The sequence below is a fragment of the Pyrgilauda ruficollis genome, unplaced genomic scaffold (genome assembly GCF_017590135.1).
Source record: "Pyrgilauda ruficollis isolate IOZ18807 unplaced genomic scaffold, ASM1759013v1 scaffold8, whole genome shotgun sequence".
Lineage (NCBI taxonomy): Eukaryota > Metazoa > Chordata > Aves > Passeriformes > Passeridae > Pyrgilauda > Pyrgilauda ruficollis.
This window is the reverse complement of record NW_024529932.1, coordinates 2477502-2490960: the sequence shown is the minus strand read 5'-3', so window position 1 is coordinate 2490960 and position 13459 is coordinate 2477502. Positions and strand designations below refer to the sequence as shown.

At 47.6% G+C, this 13459-nt stretch overlaps 1 protein-coding gene across 1 annotated transcript in view; it reads left to right on the top strand.

Annotated features, from left to right (window-relative positions):
• LOC121364145 overlaps positions 1 to 13139 on the top strand; it is a 37974-nt gene extending 24835 nt beyond the window's left edge. Inside the window, exon 3 of the mRNA XM_041487151.1 lies at positions 11279 to 13139. Coding sequence (XP_041343085.1) covers positions 11279 to 12275 — 997 coding nt within the window. The 3' untranslated portion in view covers positions 12276 to 13139. The remainder of the gene's footprint in view (positions 1 to 11278) is intronic.
• The last annotated feature ends 320 nt before the right edge of the window (positions 13140 to 13459 follow it).

Here is a 13459-nt window from a genome sequence, read left to right as displayed (position 1 = left end):
AGCTGGAGGATGGAAAGGCTGGTGTGACCATGCTGGAGGAACATCCCAGGGGAAATGAGACAGAGCTTGTTCATGTGGCTCTTGCAAGTTGTCCCAGGAGTATCCATGCCCAGAGAAGCACTGCTTGGTGGCCAGAGGCTTGATCTGGTCCAGAGGACAGCATAGGCATGTGCTGACCAACACCACTGGAACAATCAAGGCTGAGGACCCAGAGTCAGCTGGGGAGCTGTGTCTGACATTGTAGGCACATCTGACAGGCAGAACTACATCACCAGCAAAGAAGAGATGGACTCCAGCCCTGGATTTGTGCTCATTGTCTGCTGGGCTATCTGCTACCTCTGAGCTTTTGGTGTGGATCACTCCAAGTAGCTGTTTCCAAGGTAAATGTTCTCCTTGGGAAGCAAGCTCTAGGCACAGTGCCTGCAAGCCCAGGGGTGCCACTCTGCTCTGGCCTTTGTGCTGAGCAGTGTAGGCACAGCAAGGCACAGCCAGTCTCCTGCCTCTTTGTGCTCCATCTCCATGTGCCTCTGGTGCTGCCTGGCACACTGGGTGTGATATTGCTTCCAGGAAAGCTTTTTAAAAATATTTTCCATATGAGAAACAGAAGGAGTTTGAACTTGCATCCTATGTGCTCTGCGGCTCTGTTGTAGGCAGTGGATTGCAGTGGGTGATAGCTTCTCTTCATAGGCCTTGTGGCTGAGGACAGAGTTTCCTTGGAAATCTCCCTTTCCATTCCTGTGAGAGTTTTGGGGTTGACCTGTATCATGCTTTTTTATCCTTTAATGTGACTGCCAAACAGAAAATCAACTATTGGAAGATCTGCCTTGTCAAATAGACAAAGGCCCCAAGAGGCAGAAGCTTTTTGGAAAGAGGCCTTGGCTTTGCAGGGATCATGAGGATTTGGGCAGAACTCAGGCAGAGGATAAACCCCACTATCCAAGAGGATAACTTGAGGAAAGGGAGTTGCACAGGATTTTTCCACTGCTGTAGGAACCTTTGCCGTAATTCAGCTCGTGTTGATTAACCCTGGATGCTGGATTCTTAAAAAGTGATTAGTGAAATCACCCTGGAAATCAAAACAGATGTGCCATCTGTTACACGGTGTATGGGGCTTAGAGGGAGGTTTGCTGAAGCACTGAAAGGAAGGAGAAGATCCCAACACTGAAATGAGACTTCACTCCTGTCACCTTCCTGTTTACCACCCCAGAAGCTAAACATCCCTGTGAGCATGTGAGGTGAACTGGTGGGATTTGCTGTCAGTGGACTGGAGCTGTAGTTCTGGCCAGTGACTGGGTTGAGAGATGAACTATGCTGGAATCTCAGCCTTGAGGGGAAGACATGGTATAGGACTTGGTGTCACAGACACTCTCCAAACACCCGGAAATCCAAAGCAGGAAGTCTGGGCTTCAGTCTGAACTTGTGCTGGTGCTGCCTCAGAGCATCTTTCCCCTCAGTGAAATGTAAACTGGAGGTATTTTTTTAATACTTCTATGGAGTTTTTCCTGTGCTGTATCCCTGCCCCAAAATGCTCTCCCTTCATCCTGTAGTGACTCACTGCAGGTCCCAAGGATTATCAGAAGCACTAAGCAGCTCTGAGACAGCAATTGCAATTATGCTTCTACAGCTGTGATTGTCCACAGCCGTGCTTTCTGTCTTCCTCCAGAGCAACAGAGGATTTTAAGGAATGGTGCAAGGCTGAAGAAGGCAATACATCCATATGTGCTTTCCTAAATCTAATCTGGTATCCTTCTGGCTGCCATAACCTCTGGAGAGCAAAGTGCACATTTGTGCTGTTCATAGCACTGCTGCCTGATAACCAATATCTGCTCTAATAGGGGAAGCATTGCAGCACCTGGGGAGAACGGGAGCGGGTTCCCTTTGATCTCCAGGGCACCTCTCAGCACAGCTGCACAGCCAGGTAAAAAACTGTCAGGATTCTTGTTTTCTGCTTCCTTTTTCTCAGACTAAATCTCAAGTCTCATACTCAAAAAGAGCCTCTGGCAGGCCTCCATGTAAAAATATAACAATATCACTACTATTTATTATTCATACATACTATTTATTATTCATATTCAGGAGCAGGGAAGGGCCATTGCTTTATGACCATGCAATAAAACAGGTCACTGTTCCCCGTGTGCTTTGAAGCCCAGGACATCATCCAGTGGAGGTAGAAAATGGGACTCCAGGCACGTAAAAGGGATTGCTACAGTGGATCCCTTTGCAAAGACCAGACCTAAATACACAACACACCTACAAAGCACAGGTACAGCTCCACAGTGGAAAAGGAGCCCAGCATCCAGCTGCCTCCCTCAAGCAGAGGTGTTGCAAGGGAGGCTGAGCACTGCTTCACCAAAACCTTTGGGGATCTGCTGAGTGTGGAGCTTGCGAGCATTGCACTGGTTTTACCTGGGTAAAGCCAGCTGCCCCTTAAAACAAATGACTTAACTGCTCTCCTGTTGCTCCTCTTGCCCCACCTCTACCCACTATTACCTGCCCTTGTCTCTGGAGTCTCCACTGGGACCAAGGTGGGTCAGGTGATATGCCATGAGGAGGAGGGTGACCAGATGGATAAAGCATGCAGTTGTTCTTTACGTTTGCAGAATGTCATCTCAACCCCCACCAACACCCCCAGTTCCAGCATTTCATGGCCATCCCCATGGCTTTTTCCCCGGGATGCTGGGAGTTTGGAATTTGGAATTCAGGAGGGTAGAGGGGATAGCCTGGAGAAGATAGCTCACCTTCAGGAGGCCAGAGCAGATCTAGGGGCAGGTAGAAACTTCAAGAGCTGAGCCACCATGTCCTCCCAATACCACCTGTATGGTGAGGAACCTGAGTAAACCCCACCAGCTCCATTCACTCCAGCAGGAATTTGGGGACACAAAAATGTGTGGTGAGCAAGAAGGGCTCAGGTTTGCTCTCTGGTTCCCCATAGAGGCATTTTGGCCTCATAAGGATTTAGGGGACAGGCAAGCATAGCACAAGGGGAAGTCAGGATGCTGTTGAAGCCTGGGGAGCCAGCAACCCCACCAACATCTCTTTTTCCCCCCAGCAGTGGCACCAACACTCCCATCCCAAATGAAGCTGCCCCCCAGCAAGCCCAGCTGTCCTCAAGGATGACACGGCTCTTCCAGACTCTCACTTGTTCATGCAGGGCTGATCCAAAAAAGATGTTGGCAGAAGATGTTACAGACCTTTCAAAATCCCTCTTCAGACTGCAGCACTTCCTCCTCTCCATCCTCAGACAGGAATCACACAGGTCTGGATCTCACTACCCAGCCCTGGAGCCCTGGCAAGCAGAAGCCGGTGCCCAGCAGCAAGTCCTCCCAATTACTCCTTCTAAAAACACTTTCACCAAAGAGTTGATTAACACTAAAAGTGCCCTCTCTGGGCACCTGTACCATGCACAAAGATCACAGACCCACTGCCCAGTGAGAGAATGGGGTCCAGACTTCACCTGGAAGCCCTAACGGGTGAGGGGAGAAGGGATGTTATCAGGAAGGGCAATGGTTATCCTCAGGAAAAAAAATCACATAATATAAATTTTTTGTCCCTCTAAAGCCATGGAAACAAAAAGACGTTGTTACTCTCTATTTCCATGGAGCTTTCATCAGAAAAATGGAAAGCATGTTTAAAAAATAGGAAGAAGGATATGGGAAACCTTACCAAAGGTGTCTGAAATCTCTGAGTGCACCTGCCTGGCTGGGTTAGCGCTACTGGACCCTGTGCCCTGGAGCTCAGCAATGCTCAGGGGACAGCAGTGCACCCACGGGGGGCTTTTCTCCAGTCAGTGTTCACACAGCTGGAGCAAGGACACAGGAGGAAGGGCTGGTGGTCCGGAATGCTTTGTTTGAGCAGCTGAAAGGAGAGATGCTCTCTCCCATGGTTTATTGGAAAAGCAGAGCAGTGTGGCTGCCATCACAGTGACAAGGTCCCCACACAGTGATGAAGGTCTGCACTCAAGGGCGCACGGAAGCACACCCTGACATGGCAGCCCAGCCTCCTCTGGGACAGAAACCACTCGGTGCTGGACCTACAACCACCCACAACAATCCTCACACTGCCCCTTGGGCCTGCCTGCCTGCCCAAATAACTCAGTAACAACTCCCCTCTCTACACACCCAAGCATAACCACACATTTTTCCCAAGTGTTTAGCAAATGTAACCTCTGTGTTTTATACCTTTCACTCATTGATCAAGCTGATGTGTTTCTCTTTTGGACAAATAGTCATTACATCTGAAAGTTTATGGCTTGGCTTTGAAGTTAATGTTCTCTGAGATGAAGGAGAAAGTTCACACTTCTTCTATTGCTTCCAGCCCTTCTGGCTGCAGACCAGATAAGAGAGTGATGCCTTCAATTTACAAGTGATGACTGTTTTTTCAGGCAGAAAAGCTGAAAGACTTCTTAATGTAATAATGGCTTGAATATTGCTATAGTGCTCAGCGAAATGCTAGAAACGGAGGGAAGTGAGTCCATGAAACATATGGACACCTCAGACTGGTTATTTCTCTACAGTCTCATTTTCTGAGGCTGCATTTCTCTTCCTCTACTCTTTCGCTGTTGCAGCCACTCTGACTCTGCTTGTCCACAAGCTGTCATTTTCTGCCAGCAACCTTCCTGTGTGGAAGAACAGCCTTCACAGCCAAAAAGCTTTCTCCTGCTTAACATTAAGAGGTGTGTCCCTCTAATTCTCCTTGAATAGGTAAAGAAGATGCAGTTTTACAGCACACTCCATTAACAGCCAAGACTGAGTGTTTAAGTTGGAGAGTGTTAAGGCATCCAGTTCCTTCACACTCATTTGGAAATTGCAGCCTTGGCTTCTACTTCTCTTCAAGGCTTTTCAAGGCTTCTACTTCTCTTCCTTCCTACTGCAGCATCAGCTCCTCCAGCCTTCACTGGGAGAAAGATTTTAGAAGCTTTTAGGAGCAACCTGCACAGAATGCTTGGAGCATGACTGTCACTACCTGCAAGCTCCAGGGAGAGTAAGCAAGGCTGAAGGGACTTTGGAGAGGGATTGGGTTTCCCAGAGATCCGTCAAGGCAGCTTTGGTAAGTCTCTAAAGATGGCAGAACCACCACTTGAGTAGAGGTGCCACTGCTTGCCCACATCCTGCTCCCCTGCCCACCATAACACTCTAGGCCTCTGTGGCTTTTCCATTTGACCCCACCAGTCATAGGACTGGACAAAAAAAGAGATGCCAGGAAGACCTATGTGTACCTCTCAGCTGGGGCTATCTGAGCTGTGAAATGTAGCTCTGACAAGAACTCCTGCAGAGCATGCACAGTACTGCCAGTATTTTGATACTGCTAATGGGTAGATGCTTGTATAAATAAAATACCTTCTGATATGTGATTTACAAAACATCAAGATTTTCAGTAATTTAGGATTGAATTACACCCTGTTGTAGCACATAAGGGGAAGGATTAGGGCACTGCAGCTCACAGCTGGGCAGCTAAACCCACTTTTCCTGTTCAATCATCTGCCTTTGATCTGTTTCTCTTTAATATTCAGCTGAAATTCAGCTGAAAGGCATCAGCCATGTTCAGATCAGTAAGGTACCACTGGATGAATGCTTGTGCTCTTTGTAAAGTTGAATTTGGCACCTGACTGGAGGGACCACAAGCCTCCCAGCAAATCCCAGATCCCTCCCCATTGTTGGGTCAGGTGCTGCTGAGAATTGGCAGCCGAGCAGCACAAGGTCCTCAAGCCTCTCTGGCACAACCACAAGGACCTGTCAGAAAATCCCTCCCAGATGATGAAAAACCCCAGGGTGCCACCAGCATCCCCCAGGCCAGCCAACAGAGCCCCTCCATCACTACAGACCTGCAGCATCCTTTGCCAAATGTAGTAGTTCCCTTTCATTGACACCTGTGCTGCTCGTTTATTTGCCTCTGTCAGCATGACCAAGTGACAGGATGGGCTCTGCAGGATTTCTGTTGATCCTCCTCCATGTCTTGGCATTGGGATCTGGCTCACTGACCACTCAAGAAACTTCCCTTTCCTTTATTTCACTCCATTTTGTCCTTTGATGTAATGCAAAATAAAATCTACTTATTGTTAACCACACCTCACAACAGCAGTGGTTATGTTTGTTGCTGGTTTAGTTTCCAAGTAATTTAAGTAAACAACTGAGCCATGAGGAGAAACTACAAAACATCCTTTTCCCCTGGATATCATGACATGGCAGGCCATTAATATTTCTTTAGCACAGCAAACTTTGAGGCTTGAAATGCATACCTTGGTTTGTCAAATGGGATAATTATTAACATTTTCAACTATCCAGCTAATGAGTTCCTGTGTTGCAGTGAATGTGGTGTTGTACAGTGTTTCTCACACTAATTTCTTGGGAAATCTGGGTCTGTAATTTGGTGCAGTCCTCACAGCAGGAACGTATTTCATCTTCTAAGGTGACGTCAGCCACTCTTGTCCTGGCATTAAAAGTCAGCCAATGTCCCTTCCAGCTTTCCCATACAATCAGCAGCCAGAAAATCAGTGTTGTGCTTGGGAACACCAGTGTCAGGAAGTGTGAATGTGGCTGTCCTGCTTCTGGTGTCAGGGCTACCCTCTGGGAACCAGCCCCAGTGCAACACCCCCTCTATTTCAGAGAATGCCCAATCTTTCCTTCAGGAGCACCTACAAGTGCTTTGCAGTGCCACACTGGAGACACGATGGATAGATCTCCCCCCAGGAGAACTTGGGGGTTGGAAGTCACTTTAGGGTCTTTGATGCTTTTCTCTCCTTCCCCTGGGGAAGGCAGGGCCAGTGGGAAGGGGCTGGGTACCAGCAACACTCGAGCATCCCTGGGGCTACCAGGGGCACCAGGACATCCCTTGCAATGGCTCTGCTCTGTTTTTATGGTGCTGCCTGCTCACTTCCATTTTCAGAGGGTGGCATAGCTGAAAGTGAAGCTGTGCACCCCTCAGGGGAGATATTCTGGAGAACACCAGCCGGTTCCCCAACTCCACCGCAGAGCAATATTGTTTCACCACAAAAAAATCTCACTGGCCAACACACAGCAGGTCTGGAGCAGCCCCTGAGAAGCACCAGGCTCTGCATCCCATTAGGGCTGCCCGGAGGAAGCTGGACAGGATTTTTATTAAATCAAGCTCAGTCAATGCTTAAAGAAGGGCTTTTTTGAATTACGAGCTGAACCTCATGTTTGGTGCCCTGCCAAGCTCAGGATAGTGCGAGGAAGAAAAGGAGATGTATTTTTGGACTCCATGTCTGCTAACAGGCTGTTAGATAAAATTAAAGAGTCTGTTTATAAAGAATCCGCTGGTGCTGAAGCAGATGTGGAGGCCCGAGTTTATGACAAGATAAATTTCTGGTGTTGGCATGAACAATCAATTTCATTCAGGACTTTCCTAATTCCGTAATGATTTGTTGGTTTGGGATTGATTTCTTTTTTATTTATTTCATTATTTTAACTGAAACTGGCACAATGCCCTCATTACTTGTGATAAACTTGTTTGTTTACTTATGTCGTGGTAACCGGAGAGCTGGACTCAGGCTCTGCTTCCTTGGATGCTGGTTGTTTCCTACCAGAGCACTTGGAGCTGTCTGACACTGGCACTGTGTTTTAAAAATACACTGCTTTCCTCAGCCTTGCAGGCAGTAAGGGCATTGCTGTGCTTTTACAAGAAAAATCAAGAGCACAAGTGAAGGCACATAGTCATTAATTATGTATGGTTTGGGTTTTTCCTGCCTTGCTGCTCCTCCTTGGACCCTACACTGAGTCCTGACTTCCTTATGGCACAGATATAAACTTGAAAGAGAGAAGCCCAACACCATTGCTGTGATCTAAATCCACAGCAGGGCATTGCATATGGAAGGCATAATATTTGATGGTAAATTTTTGTTTGACATTATAGTAGAAGTTAAGGGAAAAGGTGTCATCCTTGGCCTAGGGTTTCATAAGTGCCACAGGCAGATGGGCTCTTTTAAACTTTCCCCTCCTCTTCTAAAAGGAGAAACTCACAATCTGGACTCAAGCAAACCTTAAAGTCATAAAATTCCAGGTTCCAATAAATCTTTGTTTTATAAAAACACATCAAGCATATATCAAAACAGAAACTGTAAAAGAAATTAAACATGTGTGTGTCACATACTCTGCTGGATGCTCCTTAATAGTTTTTGCAGGATCAGTGGAATAACGAGGTGCAGTTTTGCTCTGTGAAGTTTTGGCACCTCCCTGCAGCGCTGTTGGGCTGCCCAGGATGCCCACCCGGAATACGAGCAAGCACCAGGGGAAGGGATGGAGCTCCACTCCCGTGTCCTCTCCCACCTTTCCCAGTGTGGACAAGCTGGGCTGTAGCTGAATCCCCACAGGCCCTGGGCATCACATCTTCCCTTTGGGGACCCAGCAAAGTGAGGACTTGTTCGTCCTGCCCCAGTGAGTGGCAAGGCCATAGCAAACAACAGTGGTGTAAGTCAAAGGGAGGGAAAAGTAAAAAGGTATCTGGGAAGAGGATTTGCCTGCCTGTTCCCATAAAGTGGAAGAGCAAAGCAAAAACGAAAGGAACTGGGATCACACTGCAGAGACACAGATTTTAACAAGCTCCTTTTCAGGGCTTTAAAAGATTATGCATGTGATGTAATCTTGACATTTCCTGGCTGACTGGTGATTTCCTCGGATCAAATACCTGGAATGCTGGGGACTTGTCACCACCTCGTGCAGCTCCTTTTACTTGCAGCACCCCGGCGGACACAGAAGGAGTGAGGCACAAGGTTCTGGGTCAGCGGGCAGGACCTGCACCCCTCTCCCTGTGCTCCCTCTCACCCTGACAGGGTAAGACATGGAGCACACATCTTCCCTTTTAGAAATTCCCCTTAACTTTGAGGGTTGAGGTTTAAGGCTCCTGGCCATGGCTCCTGCACCCACGAGCCTTGGCAGAGAGACTAAAGCCTGCAAGAACCCTGGCAGGGACAGACCCTCAAACCTTGTAACAATATATAATCTATTTCATTCAATCTGTTGTAGAATGACAATCTTATAAAATTCCAAGTGACTTGCTGGAGTAGTCAAAACCAAGACCAAAAGCCAGCAAAGCCCTACAAATTTTGGGAACCTTCTTATCATGAAGATTCATCAAGTTTCTGCTGGTAGTGTACTGAGACTTGAAAGTTAGGGGGAAAGAGAAAAAAAACTGCAGCAAAACATTTATTAGCATTTTTTCAAGCATTGGGACAGGCTTGCCAGGGAAGTGGTAGACTGCCAAGCCTGGAGGTTGCACCCAGAGCAGGGACCAAGCAGGTCACAGTGGCAAACCCCCATTCTGACTTAAGATCCTCCATCCTCTGCTGTAGTGGGCAGAAAGGAAAAAAAACCACAAACTCTCCCCAGAATTTTTTTATCTGGATTTCCAAAGAGTGTCTAAATTTGGGTTGCTCAGGAGCTCTCTATTATCAATTACCCTAAAATAGGTACAACCAAAGGCAAGCAAAGAAGCACCTGTCTGGGAAGCACTCATACCATGATCAAAGACTCCAGGCAGCTCTTCCCTACCTCCTCTTCCCCACCAGGGAACCACTGGCAAATCAAGTCAGCTGGAGGCTGCAGGTGCCAGGGGATCAGGATGGTGGGAGCTGCAGGGGTCACCCTTCTGCTCCTGACCTGGCAGGTTCAGGCTGGCAGTGCCTTTTGCTGTGTGTAAACAGGGAAGCTGCAGCTGAGAGGTTAATGCAATTCCCCTCTTAAAAAGTATTTAGAAAGGGCATTTAAAAGAGTATCACCAACTAATTTAATGCAGCACCAGCGTGGCTTTAGTAATATAAAAAAAAAATCCTAATATTGAAAAGAATATATATTTTGTTATTATTTCAATTCAAAGAGTGTAAATAATTGATAGAGGATGTTGCAACCCTTCCAGCACAGCCCTGCACAGCAGAAAGAGAAAGTGAAACAAAGTGCAAGCTGGAAAGCCCCCGGGAGGGCAGGGAGACAAGGCCAGGAGGAGCCTTTGGCAGGGCTCCTGCCTGCCCAGTGCCTGCTCCAGGCTCCCAGTCCCAGGCAAAGTCTGGGCAGAAGGTTACAGCAAGGATTAGTTAAGCAGCATGGGTTGGTTTTGGTTTTTAGCTTAAATATATCCCATGCTCCGGCTTTTTATACTCACTTGGAGAGGCATGGTGTGATTTTCAGGCTTGGGCCACTTCAATTTTATTATTGCAGGTGGCCCGAATAAACTTTCCCGAGGTTTTTCTTGTATGTTTTCTAAAGAGAACTGTAAAATGAACAATGAAGAGATTTGTTGGAGCTTTTGAATAAGGATGGGGAGCAGCTTCCTCATCAGTTTTACAATTATGCACTCCACTTTGCCTCAACCCTGGCATTAAATGCATCGTCCCAATGCCAAAAAAATCAACAGTACTTACCTGACAGACGCAGATATTCTGGTGCACAAAACAACTGTTTATTACAGGCATTTCAGGCAATCTGAATTGTGTCATGCATCCCTGTTTCCACCTTTCTTTCCTACGTTTTGCTTCACTAAAAACCTCCACAAAGCTGCATGCATGTAATCTGCTTCACACAAACAACCTCCCAAGGTTAATTTATTACCAATTAACTTGAGGAGCTCAACACCTTTGCAAAGGCTGGTGTGAACGCTCAAAGTCTATAGCTGGAAATCAAATACAGGTAAATCTCTGATTAAAAAAATAAATAAGGAACATGATTAGTAATCCTTTGGTGTTTGGCAACCAAAGCAAGTGGAAAAGGGAGCACAGCTAAAGACCACACACCCCTTTTAGGGGCAGAACTACACACTGTGCAGCACAGTAGGTTCTCTCTGAAGTGTTTTTAAAAGTCTTCTGTGGGACAAAGGAGTTGTCCTGTACTTTTATTGTTTTAAAATTAATGCAGAAAAATAGGAAAATAGGGAGTTGCCTCTGCAAAAGTCATGGACCAGTGATTAAGCACAGGGGATATCAACTTGAATTCAAGTTTTGAGAGCACCGAACAGAGAAAAGTCCATGGAAAAGACTCAGTTTGCAAGTTTACCTTTGAAAAACCACCTGTGGAGCCTCCTCTGCCTTTTGGCCTTTTTCTTTAAATCCAGGAGGTCTCAGTGATGAGAGATTTCTGCACGCTGCAGGCATGAGCCACTGCTCGGAGCAGCGCTCTGGAACGCGCTGTCTCCTTGTTTATATTTCAGTGCTACGCGTGATTAATCCTCCATTTCATTCATTGTCTTTTTACTTCTCTGCTACTGGGAACAGTAAATAAGAGGGAAGTTGTAACAAGAGCCTCCCTTTTATTCAGAGACCTTCTGTTTCCTGCAGGCTGGCGGCTTCGAAAAAAATCACAGCTCCATTGTGCTCCAAAGTCATACTGAATGATTCAGATGGAAAGAAAAACCCACGTCAGAAGGAACAGGGGATTCAAAGACGAGTGTCGAGGCCAGCAGACCAGGGACATCGATCCCAGGCAGCAGCACATCCTGAGAATGTTGCACCCTGTGACAGCAGCAACATTATGGTTTATCTCTCTGCACCGGGGTCTGTGGAAGACAAGTGCTGCTCCCGGTACTGGGGGTGTCCCGGGGCACCCCTGGCCCCACGGGACTGGCATCGATTGCCCGGCGGTGGTGGGGCAGCAGGAAAACGCTCCTCTCCTACCTGGAGGACGCAGATCCAGCCCCCAGCAGCTGGGGAAGGTGAACTCACTCCTTCCTCCTGGAGCAGGGCTGGCAGCAGTGGAGGTCAGGCAGGGCAGGAGGAAGGGACAGGGTCACCGGCGGCAGAGGCAGGCAGAGCCCGGGGACTCCTGTGCGGAAGCAGAGCATGCAGTGACAGAGACAGTGTTGCCATCACCGAACATCTGGTGCGAATGCTCCCCAAAAATAGATCACTTCCTTTCTTCCACCTCAAAGGAAACAGTGTTGGAAGGAGACTCAGATACAGCAGGGCTGGTGCAAGGTGGGGTCTCGTTCACCGTCAGCCTCCCACTGGGAGCCACTTAAACATCCCGGGGTGTGACTCTGGGACCAGACATCAGTCTCAGGCAGGTTCTAAGGGATTAGTCCTGAGAAACGCCCTGACAACCCACGTGGGTGCCCAGCCTCTCAGCACCCTGGAACAGAAACCCACCAGCACTTTCCATCGTGGCTGGTATTGCAAAACCAATCCCTCTCTTCCCAAAGCTGCTCTCGTGCCGAGGGGCTCAGGCTGTGATCAGCCCTCACCTGCATTTTCCCGTACCAGTTTTACAGTACAGTGCTGCTTCACAGCATCTTCCTTATTGGCAGGCGTCAGGAGAAATGTGTGTCAACAAATCTGAAGCGAGCGTAAGCGCCGCTACAGTCAAGTCTGATAATAAAACATGAGTCACTGTTATTCAATCATTTACCGGCGCATGTCTTGCAAGAAAGTTCTCTCTTCTAGGAATCACCACCACACAAATTTGAGAGTTGTTTTAAAGAGCACCTTGATGCTGAGTTTTCAGAGGGCTGGTTCCTGCTACCCCTACTTGCAGCCCACTGTCCCGTGCTCCCTCTCCATCTGCGTTTCAAAGCCAGGCATGAGGCACCCAGCCCTGGCATGGCCTGATGCTCTTCCCAGGAATTTTCACACCCAGTGTCTCCCCAACACCAAGAGTGAACTGGCAGCAAGGAGAGGGCTGCTGGGACTGACCCCCCCAGTTGCCATCAATGCCCCCCACGCCATCTGTAGTGCTGCTGGACAGTGTTCAGGGGACTTTTCCCCTGGGATGGGATGAGGAAGAGCATGGTTAACCTCAGCGTTTTGGCAAGGGAGACTTTTTCCCATAAAGATATTATTTTCATTGTTTTCCTACATTTCAGTTTGGGGAAGGAGCAGGAGGGGTCAGGAATGTCATCCCAGACATTTCTTCAAAACTGTTTTTATCCTTGGTAACAAATGCCCCTGCCAAACACAGCAGCACACGTCCTCGGTTTCCCCTCCATAAGCCTGATTTTTTGAATGGCTTCTTGGAAAAAGCATTTACATGGTGACCTCTTGCTGCTGTAAGATGTGCAGGGAGATGGGTCCTTTCCAGGCATTCAAGCTGTAGTGCTTGGTCCTTCCTGTTTTTACTGAGGAACTTTTGGGAGGTCAGGAATACATGAATTGAGCTTTTGCTGCCTTAATAGGTGAAAGGCTGCTGGAAGCACGTGGATAAACTTCCTCTGTGCCAAATGACCGTCATTTAAGTCAAACACTTTTTAACAATAGACGCAAAATTTTAAAAGGTGTAGTTAAAAAAAACCCCGCATTTGTCTGTCTGTCCTCCTTGCTGCTCTGCCTCTTGCTGCCTAGCTTGATCTCGAGCACTCCTGCTGCAGGGAAGGAGCTTCTGATGAGCTTCTGATGTGGCAAACAGGTAGACTAAGCTAATTTATCACTCAAGTCTTTTATTCCATCACAGAGTGGCAAAAGGGAAGGCTCGTCTCTCTTGTGGGTCACCTCTAATAGCAATTGCTTCAGCAAGATGGATTTCAAAAT